A 17,648-nucleotide genomic window follows, 5' to 3' on the forward strand; every position below is an offset into this window, starting at 1 on the left:
ATTTTTAGACACAGTTCAGAAAGATTGCAAAAAATAAAGAATAATGGCCAAGTCTATACCAAAAGACATTTAAAGATTTATTGTGAATTTTTACCAAAAATACAAAAATAATACAAATTTCATGATGATTTGCCAGAGGCTTCAACTTTTTCTTAACATTGTCTTGTTCTTCCAAAACATTTTGTTTTGAAATAGGTAATAATTTAAAATCTGTATTAGAGAAAATTATACAAACCGAATCCCAAGGATTTCATGTTTGGCCAATATTTACTGAGTTTTTAAAAAGCAACCTTTATGAGTACAGAGATTAGATGAAATTGCTTATTTAATGAACAGTGAATACTATTTCAATTCTTAAACCCAGATAAGTCATTTCTGGGGCTGGCTGTTTTTAACATGAATCTCAATTTATAGCATAGGTATGCAGGAAAGTAAAAGTACTAAGCTACTAGTTTCAGAGGTTCCATTCCCTTATTCAACTATCGAATATTCATCAGCTAAAAGCAGCTACGCCCATCAAGGACAAACAATGGCCAAATAGTAAAGAGTATGAAAGTACTTGGGAAACAAATTATGTAAATCAAGCGTGGGTGGATTTTATTCAGGAGGAATGAAGCTGTGGAGACTTAACACCTGGAAGAAGCACTTGGGCACACCCCGTGAGGCCTGGCTGCCTGTCCGAGCAAAGCCGTGCTTCCGGGGCCGGGCCGGACCAGCCTGTGCTCTGCAGCCCGCCATGGGCTTCAGGCTTGATGCTGGCTGTCGTGGGGAGGCACCGGGAAGGAGTCCACTTGCTTTCAAGCTTCCAGCCTCTTCCTTTAATGACTGACAACTCAAAACCTCTTCAAGTAAAAAAGTAATTTCTGACCTCAAATGACGAAAGGAAATGCTTTTGTCTATCCTGGGGAGATTCTTCGTCTCACCCCAGAGTGAAAAGAAATCCTTTTGCTAATTCTAGTTTCCAAAGCAGCTTGAAGCTTCCCACTGACCCAGAATACTGACACAGGTAACTTTTTTTAACAGCTAAGTCAAACCCCAATTTATTAATAACTTTCTGTGCTCTGAATTACCTCCCACCTGTGGATTAAAGGCAGTTTTCTCTAACAGTCTGAAATGTTAGTCATTTAGGTTTCTGTTTTGTTTTTTAAATCTTATTTCAAATAATTCCCTCTTGGGGTAGGAAGGTACACAGAAAAGGCTATTAAGCATAATAAAAGAAAAACAGGGCCTTTGAAGACCCTATTCACTAAAGATTGTACCAAACCATAAAATAAGTGTCAAGCCCAAAAAATGTCCAGTTTTTATCATCATGACATCTTCAGTGTTTTGGGTTTTTTTTTTTAAGTACTGAATTAAGTTCTATCCAAAAATGTGGTTTTGGGGGCCCCCACTTTGCCGGGGCATGCTTGGTCTGCTGGTAATCCAGTACCAGTTAGCAACAACATAACAAAGTCACCTCTTGGGTCACGGAAGCCTCTGACCATGTGGCAGGGTCCTGGCCCTTGCAGTGACGAGAACCAGGACGTGCCGAGGCTGCGCCCTCAGCAGCAGCTCTCTGCAGAGTCCCTGCACCATCACCTTCTGCAGACAGATGAGCCGAGTGAAACAGGCTGACCCGGCTGACCCGGTGACAAGAGAAGGGAAGGAAAATACAGGAGATGCTTGTTAAGTTGCCAGCTCTAAACTGCCTTCTGCCCACTGAAGCTGCTGAGTGGTAAGGAAAGGGGTTGGGAAGACATCAATGGAGGGAACACTGAATCCCGACACGTGTGTTGCCACGTCTGGCCCTGTGAAGAGTGGAGGGAGCACAGAACCTCAGACTCACTGCCGCTCACGCTCCGGTGTCATGCTGGGTCAAAGGGCTGAGCTGGTGACTTGGATTCTGAGCTGGTGTCGGGTGGGTGCCAGGGCTGGTTTCACTCCAGCTTTTTGGCCGGCACCCGTGTCCGAGCCACAAGGAGGGGCACCAGGGCCAGGCAGCCGAGGCAGAGGGCCCACAGGGGCCGGTAGAAGAGCCAGCCGGCAGCCACGGTCAGCAAGGTCAGGGAGGTGGCCACGCAGAAGGCAAAGGCTTTCAGGCCAATGTTGACCAGGTCTCGGAAGACAGGAAACCAGTCCACTGTGGGGAAGGGAAGGGCAGTGAGGCTTCTGAGGCCAGCACGCTCTACCTCTTACAAGGTCAGCAGGGCCTTCCTGTCTAGACAAAGATCAGTCCTCATGGCCACACAAAGCAGGAAAGGGTGTCCGTGTGGCAGAATGCAGATAACCTCCGACTGAGCGCCAAGACCCAGAGGAGGTGGAACTCCCACTCCTGAGCCTGTGGCTGTGCCCACTGAACCTGCCACCTGCCCAGTTCCAGGGGGAGAAGGCCTACAGACGTGCTTGGTGAACTTTACAGCTACCACTGCTAGCAGTCTTCAGGCCACTGAAGACATTTCGCCTGTCACGTTGGCCGATGCCCCAGCTCCTGCACACTCACAAAGGAGCTGCGGATGGAACCTGCCATGGTGCCTGACTGGGCGCTCAGCCATTCCTGGAGGTGAGTGTTCACACAGTGGGAGGCTGCCAAGTATCTATGTGCCCGGCTCTGCGCAGGGGCCAAGGGCAATCTGGCCACCGCCGAGGCTGTCACTGGCTAGTGGTTTAACAGGATAAAGCCTAGGCTCCTGCGAACGCCTCATGGAATGACCCCGCTCCTGGCCTGCCTCGCCTGCCCAGATCGGCCTTCCAGCAGCCCAGGTCCACTGCGGGGAGCTTGGTCGAGGTGCCGCTGGGTTTGCCAAGCCAGCCCTTGCTCCCTGCAGGCCGCCCCTCGGCCTCACCGTGGCCTGCCCCGTAATAGGCAGCACTCATGTTCTCAACACTGTGCCCGGCACTCAGGTGCATCATCTCCCCAAACCCTCCAGCCCACCCTAAAAGGGAGGTACTGTTCCTCACCCCATTTTACCCGCAGGGTGATGGAGGCTCAATGAGCCGAGAAACTTGTCCCTAGAACTACAGCCAGAAATTGCCGGAAGCAGGATTTAAACTCACAGCCGAGTCCAGAGCCTGAGCTCTCAGCCACTGCTCTAAAACTTAAAGCCCTGCGAGGATGGGGACTGTGGATCCCTCCATCCTCGGATGTCTTCCTTAGGTCTGCAGCAGGGGTTCTTAACCTTTTTTGTTCCACGGACCCCTTACTAAGTCCACACTATACTGTATATTATTAAATTTATCACACCTGCACCAACACGTCCCCACAAGAATAATGTTTCTTGGAATTTCAACTCAAGCTCATGGACCCTTTGTTAAGAAGCCCTGGTCTGGAGCATCAGGATTCCAGTGTGGAAACAATCAGAGGATCACGGTCAGAGACTGAAAGAAGAAAGACTCCAGCCTCAATTTGACAATGGGGAAACTGAGGCTCCAAGAGGGAAAATGGCCTGCCCAAGGCCACACCACCAAGACACGCTTAGTTCAAATGCAAAACTGGGGACTCTGTTTAAATTCAGATCGTTCTCTAATGGCAAACCACATGCGTGTGGTCTGAGCACAATCCAGCTGTCCAAAGAAGCCTCAGAGGAAGTGGCCTTCCCCTCCTGGACCTCAGCTCTCCCACCTGCCAAGCAAGGAGGTGGCCCTCCCAGCTCTGGTAAATGGGGGTTACTGCAGCTAGACTGCCCGCTGTAAGGGGAAGTGGGGGAGAGGTTTCTGCTGGGCTGGGGCCCAGACATGGCCAGAGGCGCCTGACTACCCAGGGACACAGACTGGGGTAAAGGCCTGGCTAGAAATTCTTCCCGAGACACCTCCCGGGTCAACAGTCTGGGCCCAGCACTTAGCCACCCGGGGGCGCTCAGATCCTGAGCCAAGTGCGGGCACTTGGGTGCCAACTGGGCTCACTGCTTCCAACCTAAGGCCGAGGGAGCAGCCCAGCAAACCCTCCCTGGAGCTCCAACTTGCTGGTTCCTCCAAACCTGGCTCCGATTTGGGAACAGGGAAGGAAGCCTGACAGTTTTTGAGTGCCTGTTTAGCCAGCATTTCACAAAACTCTGCAAGTTAGGCATGAGATAATAGAAGCTGAGGTGGGAAAGGAACGGCCCGTGGATCTAGAGTGCTGATGCGACACCTGCTGCAAATGCAGGTCTGGTCACTCCAGAGACACGCTGGCCTCCTGGCTGCGGCTGTGCAATTACTCACGGAATGAAGAAAGAGGGAACGAGCAAGTGTGTGCACTCTGCCAGTGGGCAGACGGGAGGAGTGGAGCCTAGGCAGGGGCCGACGTGTCTAATCTCTGCCCCAGGAAGCTCCCCACCAGGCCAGAGTGTGACAGGCGATGGTGTGGTCTGCACAGAGGTAAGCAGGGCTGCAGTGGGGAGGGCGGCACCCCGCCAGCCACCCCGTCTCCCCGCACCTACCCAGAGTATAGAGGATCCGCGTCATGAGGTTGAGGCCCATGAACATGGCCATCCAGCCGGCGGCCCGCAGGCCCCACGTCTTCATGGAGTTGCTCTTCTGTTCCCTGTGGAACACCTCCTGCAGGACAAGAGACTGAGCGCGTCACCGGCCTACCCCAGCTGGTAGGAGCAGGTGCTGAGGGGGCCGTGTCCGAACAAAGCGGAAGCAGATGAAGGCAGATCTCCCACTCAGGACAAAGACCCTCAGCCCCCCTGGCCCAGCACAGGGCAGGGCCTAAGGGATGTCTGTGGAAGATCCTACCATCAGGACACACCAGCCCGTCGTCTCATCCGGAATGAACCTGGCTCTCCTGCTGCATCAGGACCTCTGTGGTCCCCTATCACTGTCTGTGAGCAGTTGCACGACTGCACGGCCGCGTGCCAAGCACCAGGCTAAACGCGGGCTGTGCGTCTGTGGTCCGTTCAATCTCACGGCTTCCCGGATACCTCACTCTCCTCGTCCTCCTTCCCTGGCTGTTTCTTCCCTCCGCCTGTCCTCTGATTGCTGAAATTCTTCAGCTGTGTTCTTTTCCCTTCTCAGCCTACACTCTCTTCCCAGGTAACCTGGTCCGTTTCCTTGGCTCCGATAAGCCACTGACCCTCAAATTTAAAGCTGCAGCTCAGCACTTGCCCCTGATGTCTCCTCTGGACGTCTTGGCCTGTCCAATGCCGACACTCAAGCCTCCAGCCGAGCCTGCCCCTCTCTGGTCTTCCCCATCTCAGCAACGGTCCAACCACCCACCCACCTACACAGCCAAAACCAGGCGTCCAGACCTGATTTGCCCCTCTCCTCACTACCTCCCACGCAATCCCTCAGTCTGTCAACTCTACATCCATCCAGATTTCCTCAGATCTCCTATCACCACTGCCAACCCCTAACCTCGCCTACTCACCCCTCACCTGGACTACTGCAGCAGCTGCTTCCACCGGCACCCTCAGCACGGTCTCTACATGGCCATCTGCCAAGGCCCTCCGCCTTCTCACCCTGTTGCTGGTGCCCCGGCCCTGCCGGCTGCCTGTCCTGAGTCCAGGTCAGCTGTCCTCTTGCCTCTGGACCTTTCCACAGGTGATTCCCTCTGCTTAGAACGCGTCTGCCCACAGCTCCTACTCATCCTTCTGATATCAACTTAAATGCCGCTTTTTCAGAGAGCCTTCCCTGGCCCTTCCATCTAAACCAGGTCCCATCATTATTTACAACAAGAACAACATTTCTTCCTTGCTATTTATTGGTCACTCTCCTAAGTGCTTAATAAGTATTCTTTTATTTAATCCTCAAAATAATTCGAGATCAGCTCATTTGTCTCCATTTTATAGATGGGGAAGCTGAGGTTCTGAGAGGCTATGTTCTTGCCCAGAGTCACACCTCAGTTGACTAAACTGGAAGCTCCCCAAGGCAGGGACCATATCTCTTTTGTTGCCCACTATGCCTCCTTTGCTCAATAAAACTCTGATAACCCATAAATAATCCTCACAACCACCAAATAAGAAAAATGGTAACAGTGATGATGGTAATAATAATGATTGTTGTTTTATTTTTTACTGGATGAAGAAACAGGTGCCAAGGATAAAGAGCTCGTTCAAGGTCGGGCTGGCTGGGGCCTCTTTCTGCCCTCTCCACTCTCCTGTCTTCTGGGACTAGGATCTAGGCATTTTGACTTGTGGGGCCTGGGGTTTCTTCTCAGTGCCCTGGGTTGCCTCTTGGCCAGGACCTTCTCTCCCCAGACCCTGTGGGGACTTGGGAGTTGCAGGGTAGGGGGTGAGGAGACGGTTGGGGCTGGTAAGCAGCAAGAGGCCTGGGGTGACCCAAATATCTAGGCCACAAGCCCCACCCAGTCTCTCCGACCTGGGCCTCCCCTTGCAGAAGGCTGGAAGCCGGGGGGCTGGCAAGAGCCCTGGTGGGGAGAGAGCCTGGACAAAGCCCCTAATTTAGGAGCTCCCTGCAGGGCCTCAGCTGCTGGTGGGAAGGGTGACTCAGTCACACCTGAGGTTGGTCCTGAGGCTCTTGGCCACATCCTCTCCTGGCCAGGTACAAGGAGCAGGTGTGGCCCAGGCACAACCACGGGGCTGGGTAGCTGAGAGGGATGCCAGCCAAGGGCCAAGAGGGTCACAGCTCAGCCCTGATACCTGCCCACTACCTTCACCTGTTTTAGCCCTTTGGATGAAAAGTCTCACAGTCCTATTTTGGGCAAGTACAGAAAGTCCCACCAATGATATACCGTGTTCACCAAGAATGTACAAAGTTTCTATTTTTCCGTTAGAAAAGACTTCCTGTCTAAAGACAAAAGGCTAACTTTTATGGCACAAAACGGAACTGTTCAGTACATCTTTGCATCCCTTTTCCTCGGGGTTTAGGTGAGGCACGACCCTCCCCGTTTTACAGTCGGGGACACAGGTGCCCACAGAGCTCTAGGGACTGCTGTCCGAGAGGCGCTCGTCATCACTCGCCTGGTGCGGGGACTCTCCAGCTCAAATCCTTCACCGCCTTCCTGCTGCTTCCCAAGAATTCACACGCACCTCACAGCACGGCCTCGAGTCCTCCGGGGGGCTGGCCTCAGCCCCCTTGTCAGCCTCGCCTCCCCTGCCCTTCCCCTTCTCTCTGGGCTCTGGCCACAGGCCCTCTTGCTGCCTCTGGCCAATGTGGACTCTTTCCTATCTTGACTAGGCTGCCTTACTCATCTGAAGTACTGACGGCCCGACTGTTCCAGAACTGTCTCCTTTTCATTTGGGTCTCAACAAAAACGTCACATCAGAGACGCCTGCCCTGACCATTGGAAAAGGAGATTTCCTATTATTACTCCTGTTTATCTCAGAGCTTCTCTTCCTCCCTTCAGCCTGCTCAGCATGACTTGTCATTATCTCCTAGTTGTTCTAGTGAAGGTCTGATAACATCTCTCCCCCCTGCAAGACTGGAAGCCTGTGAGGGCACGAAACTTTGGTTAAACAATCTCTCCTTAGTAGCTAGCACAGTCTGGCATGCCAAGGGAGACTGTCCTTCCTTTTCTTTTTTTCTTGCCCTATTGCATTGTCTATGACCTCCAGTAGAAGGAGCGTGTTAAATAATGGTTGGAGGGAAGAAGGAAGAGGAAGGAGGGAGGGATTCACCTGTTCCTCCATCACACAGGTTGGGCAGCAGCAACTCACCTCCGCTGAGAAGTCCCCATGGTGCAGGAAAAGCAAAGTGTCCCCAGACTTGGTGGAGTATGGGACTAGCTGGTCACCCTGCTGCCGGGCGATCACAGAGACCTGGTCAGAGGGCTGAGTGTCAAAGGGGAAGGGCATATGCCGAGAGCCCCCTTCCACTCCTCAGCCTCTGGGTCCAGCAATTCCTCTCGGGAGTATGTGCCAGCTAGGGAGGTGGGTGGAGAGGCCCATTATCACCCCCCTGGGGCTTTTCATTTCACCTGTCTCCCTGGGAACCCCAGCCCCAGGGCTCTGGCTGACCTGTCAATCAGAGCCCAGGGATGACCTGGCAGAAGCACATGTCAGGGCAGAAGCACATGTCGGCAGAGCAGGGGCTGGGGTGGGCCTGCCCGTGACAGGGTCAGGGATGTAAGACCAAGCATTCAGCAGTAAAAAACTGGGGATTGGGGAGTGGGGTGGGTGTGACCAGAAAGGGAACTCTCAGTAGGCACAGCTTTAAATTCCTCCAGGATGGCGGTCCTTGACCTGGGGTCCTTGGGTGGGCTGCAGGGACCTGGACCCCTGAACTGCTCACAGGTATGCACCCCTGTGAGCGCATACGCACGCGCAGAGGCTGGCACTTTCAGGGCGTGAGGGGGAATGGGGAGGCCACAAAGTGCTCAGGGGGTTCTCAAAGGTGCTGTGACTGGCCTAAGGCATGGAGCCCTGACTGAGTCCGCCCCTCGGGAGGCTGGGTTACCACGTGAGCCGGGCCCAGGTCAGGGTCATCGCTGCTCAGCCCCGCGTAGGAGAAGGACACACGCAGGTCTCCGACCTGGGGAGGGGAGAGTGGGTGGTGAGCAAGTCGGGGCCTCTCGCCTCCGCCGGCTGATCCAGCACCCACAAAGCCTCCCCACTCCACCACCCCAGTGGCCGAGCGCAGCTGTGGATTCAAGCACGCCCACTCCGCCTCTGAGCAGGAGCCGCGCTCACCCACGGGCTCATTCTCGGAGGGCCACCTGAACTCCCTGTGTACCTCTGGATACTTGGGGTTTTCGCTGTGGTAGAAAAAGTCCCCACGGCGGATGATGTCCACATGGGGGTCCTCCAGCTTGGACAGGCTCAGTGGCTTGAAGTTGTCAACCTTGTCGATGAGGCCTGAGGGCAGCGCGGCAGTGGGAATAACGGAACCTCCATCTCCACACCCTCAGCCTGACAGCCCCGCCCCCAGCCATGCTGTTCCCACCAAGCTCGTGCCCCTCAGGGGTGTGCTGCTCTCCCACCTGGAACACCCTTTCTCCCTCCATCTCCTCCAAAGCTTCTCATCTGCCAACCCTGTTTCAGTCACCATCTCCTCCAGGAAGCCTTCCCTGTCCCCTTCCCACCAAGTCCAAGCGCCCTTTGCCATTCCACTTCGGGTTATGGTTGTCTGTGGCCTGGCTAGCAGCAAAGCAGGCAGGAGGCCCAGCCCTGGGCCACCCAGCCCCTCTTCCCTCCCTCGGCTCCTGGGGTGCTGAGTGTCCCCTCTCCGTCCTTCCTTGGTCAGGCCTGGAGACAGAGCCCTGGGAGTCACTGGGGCTAAAGGTGCTGGCTTGTCCCTCAAAATCCTCCCTCTGGAGTCACTTAGTGGGGAGGTGTGTCCCGCAATGAACCACCCCTCTCTGGCACAGAGTGAGACACCAGGTGAGGTTCCAAGGTAGAGGCCAAGAGGGAGCGAGCGTTCTGGTCTGTGCGACCAGCTTGAGCCATTTGGGGAAGGCTTTCAGCTCTCCCAGTTAGGGTGTCTGTTCTCTGGAGTACCCTGGCTGGGGTGGGGGTGGGGGTGTTCTATGCTAAATCCTCACCTCCTGGGGATTCACCTTCCCTCTGGGGCTGCACCTGGCTTGCCAGTGGGCTGAAGTATGATGCCTGGGGCAGGGGGACCCCTTGAACCATCTGAAGGTTGAGTGGGCTGAGGCCCCACTTCCTGGGAAAGGATGTGAACGGAAGCAGAGTCTCTAGCTTGGCATTGGCTCACCCACAGGGGCCCAAGACTTACCTGCCGACAGAAAAAACCTGCCAATCTGGACAAAGGGGGCTGTTGCTGTGAATGACTCCACTGCCATCGCACTGTGGGGAGGGAGGGGGGACCATCAGTGAAGTGGGCAGTGGGGGGGATCTGGGTACCCTTTGGATGTGCTGGGCAGGGTCCCCCAGGCAGCTCCTGCAAGCCCAGGCATGGCAGACATCTTGTCTACCACCTGCCCCGTCCCCCAGGGGGTCCTGTCCCCCATGCCCTCTGATTCTTGTCCTCCGGAGTTTTATACTCTCTTGCCCAGACCCCTCACCCCACCTGCCAGCCATCAGGTGGATCCTTATGGGACCTCACACCTCAACCAACTCCTCCCAGCCCGGGGGAGCACCCAAACCCCACTTCCCAGCACAGCCCTGCCCATCTCTGCCTGCAGCCCAGGCTCCCACCCCACCCAGGCGCCACGTCCGTCCACCCATCTCCGCCTTCCTTCAAAGGTCTCTCCCTAATGCAAGCTCCCTCTGCTGAAATCCTAAGGCCGCCCAGATCTAACAGCTGCTGCCTCCTGAAAGCCTTTCTGGCCACCCTCCCACCCCGGTGACTGTCAACAAAATGCTTCCTGGGGCACTTCTTCCCAGCCTGGTATTTGAGACTTGTTTTGTGGGGAGCTCATATTGGGCCAGGGGAATGAGGGTGTGCCTCTGTGTTCCCCGAGCCCCGCACGGGACCTGGCCTCCCAGGACCCATTTTCATCAACTCAGGAAGCAGAAGTAACCGCCCAATTACTCAAACAAGGGGCCTGAGGCTGAGAACCTGCCCAGAGGCAGGCAAGGACACTCTGAGGCCTGGGGCCCTGCCTTCACCTGGGGTTTTTGTGGCCAATCTCTCGGTCGAAGTTTCTGCTGTTGACGATTTCCGACCTCCATTCGGTGTCTGCGTGGGGAGAAGGATGGATTAAAAAACCAGAAGGACAGTGGCCGCACGTCTGAGCCCCACTGCCCCCACAACCTCGCATCGGAGCCTAGGACCACATGGTGATGGGAGGGGCAGCTCCAAGAGCCTCGCTGGACGGATGGGGGCACCACGGCTCTGGGACCAGCACCCAGGGATCCTGCTGCCTGGTTCCATACCCTTCTCCCCTTTCAAAGGCAGAGGCAGCCCGTGAGCAGGGGTGCAGCCTGGGGTGTGGTCTAGGAGGGGGGACTGGTACTCACTGTAGGAGTATCTCCTCTCTGTCTTCGTCTGCCCGTCCTCAGTGTACTCACTACAGGGAAAGCAGAGGCAGCCCTGAGAGTCGCCCCATCTACTCCTAAGGTATGTGATCTCTCAGCATCTCTAACTGCAAGCAACCTTGGGAAGATGAGGTCAGACTCCCCAAACAGTACAGAAGCCTTGACAGGGGACGGTGTGCTCATTCCCGCAGAGAGCCGGCTCCATCCCGCAAAGGCGTGGACTAGAGGCGAGTGCTTTCTCACCCAGAGCCGACATCTGTCTCCGCCTGGCTTGCACCAAGGGCCCAGCACTGCCCTCTGGGCTCTGACATCTGGCTGCACCCTCTGCCCCAGGACAGCCCTGCAGGAGCCCCCTGAAGCTGCGCTTCTCCAGGCTGAGCTGCCAGGGTTCCTGCAGCCTCCTCTCCACCCCTCACTTGGTCCAGCTGGTTCAAGCAGAGAGGACCACCCCCCACACCCAGGTAAGCCCAGCCCGGCCACTGAGAGCCCGCCCTGGGCCTTCTGCTGAAGCTGAGAATGCCAGCCTGGAGGCCTCTCTGCTCCCCTGACAGGGAGGGAGCAGCACAGGGACGATGGGTGGGGAGGGGCACACCGAGTCCTAAGGATGCTGTTTGAGGCCTGGATTCAGATGCGCCAAAACGTGTGCACCAGCTGACTTCCCAGATGAGGGAGCGAATTGAGCCCCTGCTTCAAACCACTACGGATGGATTTCTGCCATCTCCAACCAAAAGATCATTGATGAATCATTTGGGGATAATTTGAAATTTTTCTGATAGAAGTTTTCATGCTTTAAATTTCCAAAGTGTGAAAGTGAAAGCCACCTGAGTGTGGTGCTACCACCTGTACCTCCTTTACCCCCTAATGATGTCTGCTTCCCCGCAAACAACTCACTGGGACTCTTCCGTTTCGACCCACTGGTACATCTCCACCTGCCGCCGCAGTTTCACAGCCGGGATGTGGACCCCGTAGTTTGGGTCGGACAAGAGCTTCAAAAAGAATCAAACAAACCAAAACATAAAGAACAACACTCACTTTAGCCCAGAAGCCCAGCCTCGGGGGAAGCTGACCAGAAGAGAAACAGGTATAGAGAGGCAGGGACAAGGCTGGAGGACTCTGGCCGCTTCACGTGGGAGAAGCCAGTGAGGCTCCTAGCTCCAGTGAGGATCACCGTGAATCCAACGGTCCAGGCCCAGGCTGCAAGGCCATGGCGACGTGCCAACTACGGTGTATCCGGGGTTCAAAGAGCAAGAGCTCCAACGTGCAGAGGATCTGCGGTCTTGAACTAGACACACCTGACCAACAATAATCATCAAGCACTGATGTGTGAACCTCATCCCGCTGGACAAAGAGATAAGCACTGCACCAGGTGCATATCTACTTTAACTTGCTGAATCTACAATACTGTCTCCATTTCACAGGTGTAGACGTTGAGACTCGGGACTGGCTCGGCCAAACAGCTGCTGAGCGGTGGCATGGGGCACCACACCATGTGCATCCCTTTCCAAGGCCCACGCTTTCAAAATTCCCCACCAGACAAGAGCCAGCAGTGTGCCCAGAGCCTAGCCGGTCAGCAAGCACCGCCAGACCTACCTTGGACGTCCGCAGGGCCCCGATGAGATGCACCAGCCTCCCCTCGTGCTCCGGAGCCACACTGTGGATGCTGTCGGGGGACACCACCAGCGATAGCCCCTCGGCCAGGGAGGTCGCCGTCTTCAGCGCGCGGCCCTGTGAACCGAGGGAGTGCGACACTGGCCGCTCAGAGGAGGCTTGGCAAGCCGTGCTTGTCACCGCGTATCAGAGTGGGAGGGGCTCAGGGAGCACTGAGACTGATCTCCCCAATTCACCTTGGGAGAGCTGAGGCCCACCAAGTGGCAGAGCGGGGACTGGAACTCCAAAGTTCAGATCTCTTCCCACCACCCCACCCGTTTCCACTAAACACCCCCTGCCCCCAATCTCAGCACTGGCCCCCTGTTGTGAAGAGCTGGTGTTTCTGTCTGTCCGGTATCCTTTCTCCCATTACCCTTTGCCTTCTCTTCCCCTCCCCAGCTCTCGGTCACGTGGTTTACACAGGCTGATCTGAACTGTGGTCCAGATCATACCAGCCAGGCCTTGCCAATCAGAGCATGTATCCCTTGATCATAGGGACTGGTTCAGAAAAAGGACTGACACCCAAATCAGGACGCTGAGAGCCCTTCCTGAAATTTTTGCTGAATTGATTTAGAAAGGGTTTCCTGGAGTTGAAGGGGCTGCTGTGCCACACAAAGGAGGAACCTACCCAAGATCAATGATATTACAGAGAAAGACTGCCAAGAGAGGGGCGTGGAGATTCCCGGTGATCCTGCAAGAGCACCTGGATCCAAGCAAGCCTGGAGCTGATCGACCTCCAGGACTTCCAGTGTGGGAGCTGGCCCACTGCCCTTCCCACTGACATCCATTGTGAGGCAGGCCACAATAGGAAGAATTTTGATTCCTTCAGCCACCCTCTCTCTAGGCCCTTAACACCCAAACCCAGGGCCTGCATTCACCGCCGATGCTCCCTAACTTTGTGGGGACTCTACTCTACACACAGGGAGCTGAACCTTTTACCTCATTGGTGAAAATTAAGTAGAAGGAGAGCAGGAAGGTCATGAGCCCCACAAACATGCCCCCCGAGGTCTCACTCAGCCGCTCCAGGAAACCTGGCTGGGGACTGCTGGTAATTTTGACATGTTCTCTTCTGTTACTCGTAGTGGAGTACTGCAGGGAGAAAAAAGCGAACATACTTTTAAGAATCAGAATGAGGATTAAGTTTTTTTATATCGTTGAATTTTGCTATTCATTTATATTCCAATTTGATTGATTTTCATTCGTAGACAGTAAAAATGCAAAATGACTAAGTATACAGTTTGCTTGGTTTTGACAACTATATCCCCCATCTGGCCAAGCTCCAGGTGAAGGAAAAATAAAAAGAATTTCCACCATCCCCAAAGTGTCCTTGTGCCCCTTTCTTGCCAATCCTCCTCCCTCCCCTCCCCCCAGAGGTAAGAACTCCTTGGATTTTTATCACTATAGATTAGTTTTGCCTCTTCTAGAAATTCATGGGGAAACGGATGTGGCTCAAACTACGGGGCTCCCATCTACCATACAGGAGGTCTAGGGTTTGATTCCTGGGGCCTCCTGGGGAAAGGCAAGCTGGCCCGCATGGCAAGCTGGCCCGAGCAGAGAGCTGGCCCGAGTGGCTCATACAGAGTGCTAGTCTGCACAGGAGTACTAGGCTGCACAAGAGTGCTGGCCCACACACAGAGCTGGCGCAGTAAGATGGCACAATAAAAAGAGAAACAGAGGAAAGATAATAAGAGATGCAGCAGACCAGGGAGCAGAGGTGATACAAAAGATTGAGCACCTCTCTCCCACTCTGGAAGGTCCCAGGATTGGTTCCCAGTACTGCCTAAAGAAAAGACAAGCAGACACAGAAGAACACGCAGAGAGCAGACATCAAGCACAAAACAAGGTGGGTGGGTGGGGGGTAGAAATAAGAAAGATAAATCTTAAAAAAAAAAAAAGAACTTCATGCACATGGAATCATCCAGCATGAACTCTCTTCTGTGCTGGTTTCACCAGGTGATAGACATTTGGGTCGTTTACAGTTTTTTGGCTACTATGAATAATGCCACTATAAATGTTTTCTTTATGTAGACACGTGCTTTCACTTCTCTTGGGTAGGCACCAAGGAGTGGAATTGCCGAATCACGAGGGAGATATATGTTTAACTTAAGAAACTGCCAAACTGCTTTACAAAGAGCTTACTTTTAATTAAATTGAACAAGTATAGTGGCTAAAATGTCCTGCGGGCCGTACTAGGCCCTGTAGGGGAGGAACATGGGTGGACGGACATGTAGGGTAGTCCAGCCACAGCCACAGCCACAGCCACAAAACACCATTAGGAGGCTATGTTGAGTCTGGTGAGATGGGTGCTAAAGGAGTGGCCCCTTTCAGCTGGGGATCAAGGCAGACTCCCTGGAGGAGGGGGCATCTTAGAGGCAGAAGTTGGGGGCAGCGACTAGATAAGCAGTGATGAGGGAGGACGTGGTTCTGGGGGAATGGTTGCTTACCTGCTCTGGCTGGGTTGTGGGGACGGTGGGAACAGATGGAGGCAGCGTGGCATGGCCATCTGAGGTCATGGCAGGCCTCACATGCCAGGGTTAGCGGATCAGGCTTTGTTCAGCCAGTACCAGGAGCATGGTTTGAAGCTGTTCGCTGCTGATCACTAGGCCACCTGGTGTCATCATCAACCCACGTGCACCCTGGAGCCCAAAAGACTGGTTCTGGATCCTGGCTCTGCCACACACCCGCTACCGGACCTTGGGCAACCCCTCTGCAACCTCTATTTCATCATGTGTAAGTTGAGGCTAACAAGCCAATGTATTGGGTTGCTTCAAGGACCAAAGCAACTAATTAAGACAGCTCTCAGTGCTAGGTGCATGGGGAGCACGGGGTAGGGGTGGGCTACTGGGAATGTTACCGGGTTTCTCTCTAACTGACACCAAGGCTGGTGCCAGGGCTGGGGCAAGTTGACAAATGTCACACTAGGTAAAGGAGTTTCCAGATGAGCTCTTGGGGTGAGCCAGGCCCCATTCTGGCACGTGGGGGTGGGGGTGAGAGGAGCAATTCAACAGTCTCTGCTTGAACAGAGCTGATGCCCTGCTGCTCAGAGGCAGCCTGGGGGCTACTCTCCCATCGTTCTTCCAGACTGCATCCCTCACTCCCTGGGCTGTAGTGAGAGTGGAACGTTGGGAGCCAGGGCTGCTGGCACACCTGCAACATCCAGATAAAATGGCCTGGAAGGGAGGGAAAAGAGACGCAGGAGGGTCCCCTCAGGCTAGCAGTGTGGCCCAGCATCCTGAACCAAAATTCCCAGTAAACATGGAGGTGTGAGGCTCCATTTATCCCCAGTGACACACACCCTCCCAGTTCTAGCCCCACGAGGCTCAGAAGCGATGTGGTGGGAACAGAGGTGCACCCTCAGGCCCAGGAAACAGAACTGGTTTGGAATCCGAGCTCTGCTAAGGGCTTGTTGTGTCATCCTGGACAAGTTGTTCCACCTCTCCGATCCTGTTTATGCTCTTCTAAAATGGAGCTCTACCCCTCCATCTTCGGATCTTTCTTTACCCAGTCTGGTGGTAGCAACTGTACATGTGCACCCAACTGGATGAATCATCAAAGGCTTAGCGGCCAAAGTAAGTCTAAGTGAGTCTACATCCTTGATGAGATCAGGTCCCATATAATGCGGGATGGAATCTGCCCACCAGGGACATCCAGGTTTGGGTGGGGAGAAAGACACGGAATGTTGGACAGAGGACAGACTTTTTTTTTTCATATTAAATACTTACTCTGTGCCAGGCACTGTGCAAAGCACAGTCTCACTCAAACTTCCCAGTGACTTTTAAGAGAAACCACCACCAGTCCCATTTTTCAGGAAACACCAACCCCAGAGAGATTAAAGCCATACAGTTATTAAGTGAAAGAATCCGAATTTGCTCCCCAGCCTGCCTGACTCCAAAGCCTGCCTTTTTCAGCACCTTCCCGTGACACAGCCCACCATGCTGGCAGTGAGATTCTGGTCAAGTGCCCTCTTCTGCAGTGGATGTTCCCTATCTGTAAAACGTGGTGGCTGGGAGGGTCAGATGGGAGTCCATTTGCTGGGGGTAGCCTGGCCTCCTGACTGTCCCCTCCCCCTGCAGACTCTGGGCCTCTGGGTCCGAGAGCCCATGGACCACTCTGGGACCTTTTAGGCGAGGATTCCAGCCCTCCCTCCCCCACAACTCTCACAGGAGGCAGAACGTGCTGGGGCTGTGGGTGACACAAACCTGGCCTCCCGTGGGTGTGAGGGGTGGAGAGGACGCTGGTGGACAGAGGAGGTGTCTGTAAAGAGGGTGGAACAGGTTAGGGGAGGGCGTTTTGGATACTCGGCTGGAAGGAGGAGGGAGGGTGTGTCTGGGGCTGGCGGCACGCCCAGGCTGGCTCCAGAAGGGCTTTCACAGAGGAGGGGTGTGATGAGTCACCAGCTTCACCCACACCCAGCACCCTTGCAGGAGGGGCTGCTCGGTGTGTGGAATGAGTGCTCCCCGAGAAAGGCTGGCTACAGGGAGAAGAGGGAGCTAACTGGGGTGGGCTTCCGGGCAGCCTTGCTTGTTAAAGCTGCCACCTGCCGCCAGAAGCTCCAACCAATCAAATCCAAAACCGAAGGAGCCCGGGAATACGGAAATGCTCCTTCAGGCTGTAATGCCAGCTCCTCTGCCCTCATCTAGCCGCTGTCCTTTTGCAGCATCACAGGCTATCCCCCTGGACAGGTCCTCCAGGGCCTTCCAACCATCTCCGCGCACCGGGCCTCTCACCGGGGTCCCAGTTAGCTCTAGTCCTCAAGTTTGAGAACCCCAGGGTCCCAGGCGGGAAATGAGGATGCAAGGGGGGGGGGGGGTGACGGAGGCGCCGCGCACAAGCAGATGCCACAGTCGGCGTCTCGCTCTTCGCGGACGCGCGACCGGAGGAGCGGACAAAGAAGCCTGGACAGGCTAAAAGCAGACGGACAGGCTGCCGGAGGCAGAGACACAGACGTGCAGAGGGAGGCAGGCGGGCGGGTGTCAGGCAAGGCCCGGGTGACGGGGAAGTCTGGGTGTGGCCCGGCGGGCCCGGACACTCACATTCGCGGCCATGGTAGGACCCGGCGCGCCGCTGCCTCGCTCTGCTCCACTAAGAAATGGTTTGGCGACGGAATGCGGAGTTCAGGAGCCTCTCGCCCGCCGGGAGCTGCAAAAGACCGCGTGAGCCCAGGAGAGGAACGTTCTTGCTACAGAGTTACCGCCCCCGGGGCTC

The 17,648-nt window shown here is 54.9% G+C and overlaps 1 protein-coding gene across 1 annotated transcript; it reads right to left on the reverse strand.

Annotated features, from left to right (window-relative positions):
* Nucleotides 1-64: 64 nt before the first annotated feature.
* Nucleotides 65-17,616, reverse strand: TMEM43 (transmembrane protein 43). The gene is made up of 12 exons (XM_058288981.2): nucleotides 17,477-17,616; nucleotides 13,383-13,532; nucleotides 12,387-12,521; nucleotides 11,688-11,782; nucleotides 10,779-10,828; nucleotides 10,428-10,497; nucleotides 9,592-9,662; nucleotides 8,590-8,711; nucleotides 8,314-8,388; nucleotides 7,575-7,676; nucleotides 4,395-4,512; nucleotides 65-2,119 (listed from the first exon to the last, which is right to left on the reverse strand). Exons 1-12 carry the CDS (start codon nucleotides 17,486-17,488, stop codon nucleotides 1,917-1,919), a joined length of 1,203 nt encoding a protein of 400 aa, XP_058144964.1. The 5' UTR covers nucleotides 17,489-17,616; the 3' UTR covers nucleotides 65-1,916.
* Between the last annotated feature and the right edge of the window lie 32 nt (nucleotides 17,617-17,648).

The sequence above is a fragment of the Dasypus novemcinctus genome, chromosome 26, assembly GCF_030445035.2.
Source record: "Dasypus novemcinctus isolate mDasNov1 chromosome 26, mDasNov1.1.hap2, whole genome shotgun sequence".
NCBI classification, from domain to species: domain Eukaryota; kingdom Metazoa; phylum Chordata; class Mammalia; order Cingulata; family Dasypodidae; genus Dasypus; species Dasypus novemcinctus.

Bases quoted from the DNA above. Each gene is read 5' to 3' on its own strand.
- TMEM43 (XM_058288981.2), bottom strand. The intron at 8,712-9,591 runs GTAAGTCTTGGG...CGCTGCCCTCAG, and splicing joins CAGGTTTTTTCTGTCGGCAG to GCCTCATCGACAAGGTTGAC. The intron at 4,513-7,574 runs GTGAGTTGCTGC...CTTGTCCTGCAG, and splicing joins ATGGGGACTTCTCAGCGGAG to GAGGTGTTCCACAGGGAACA.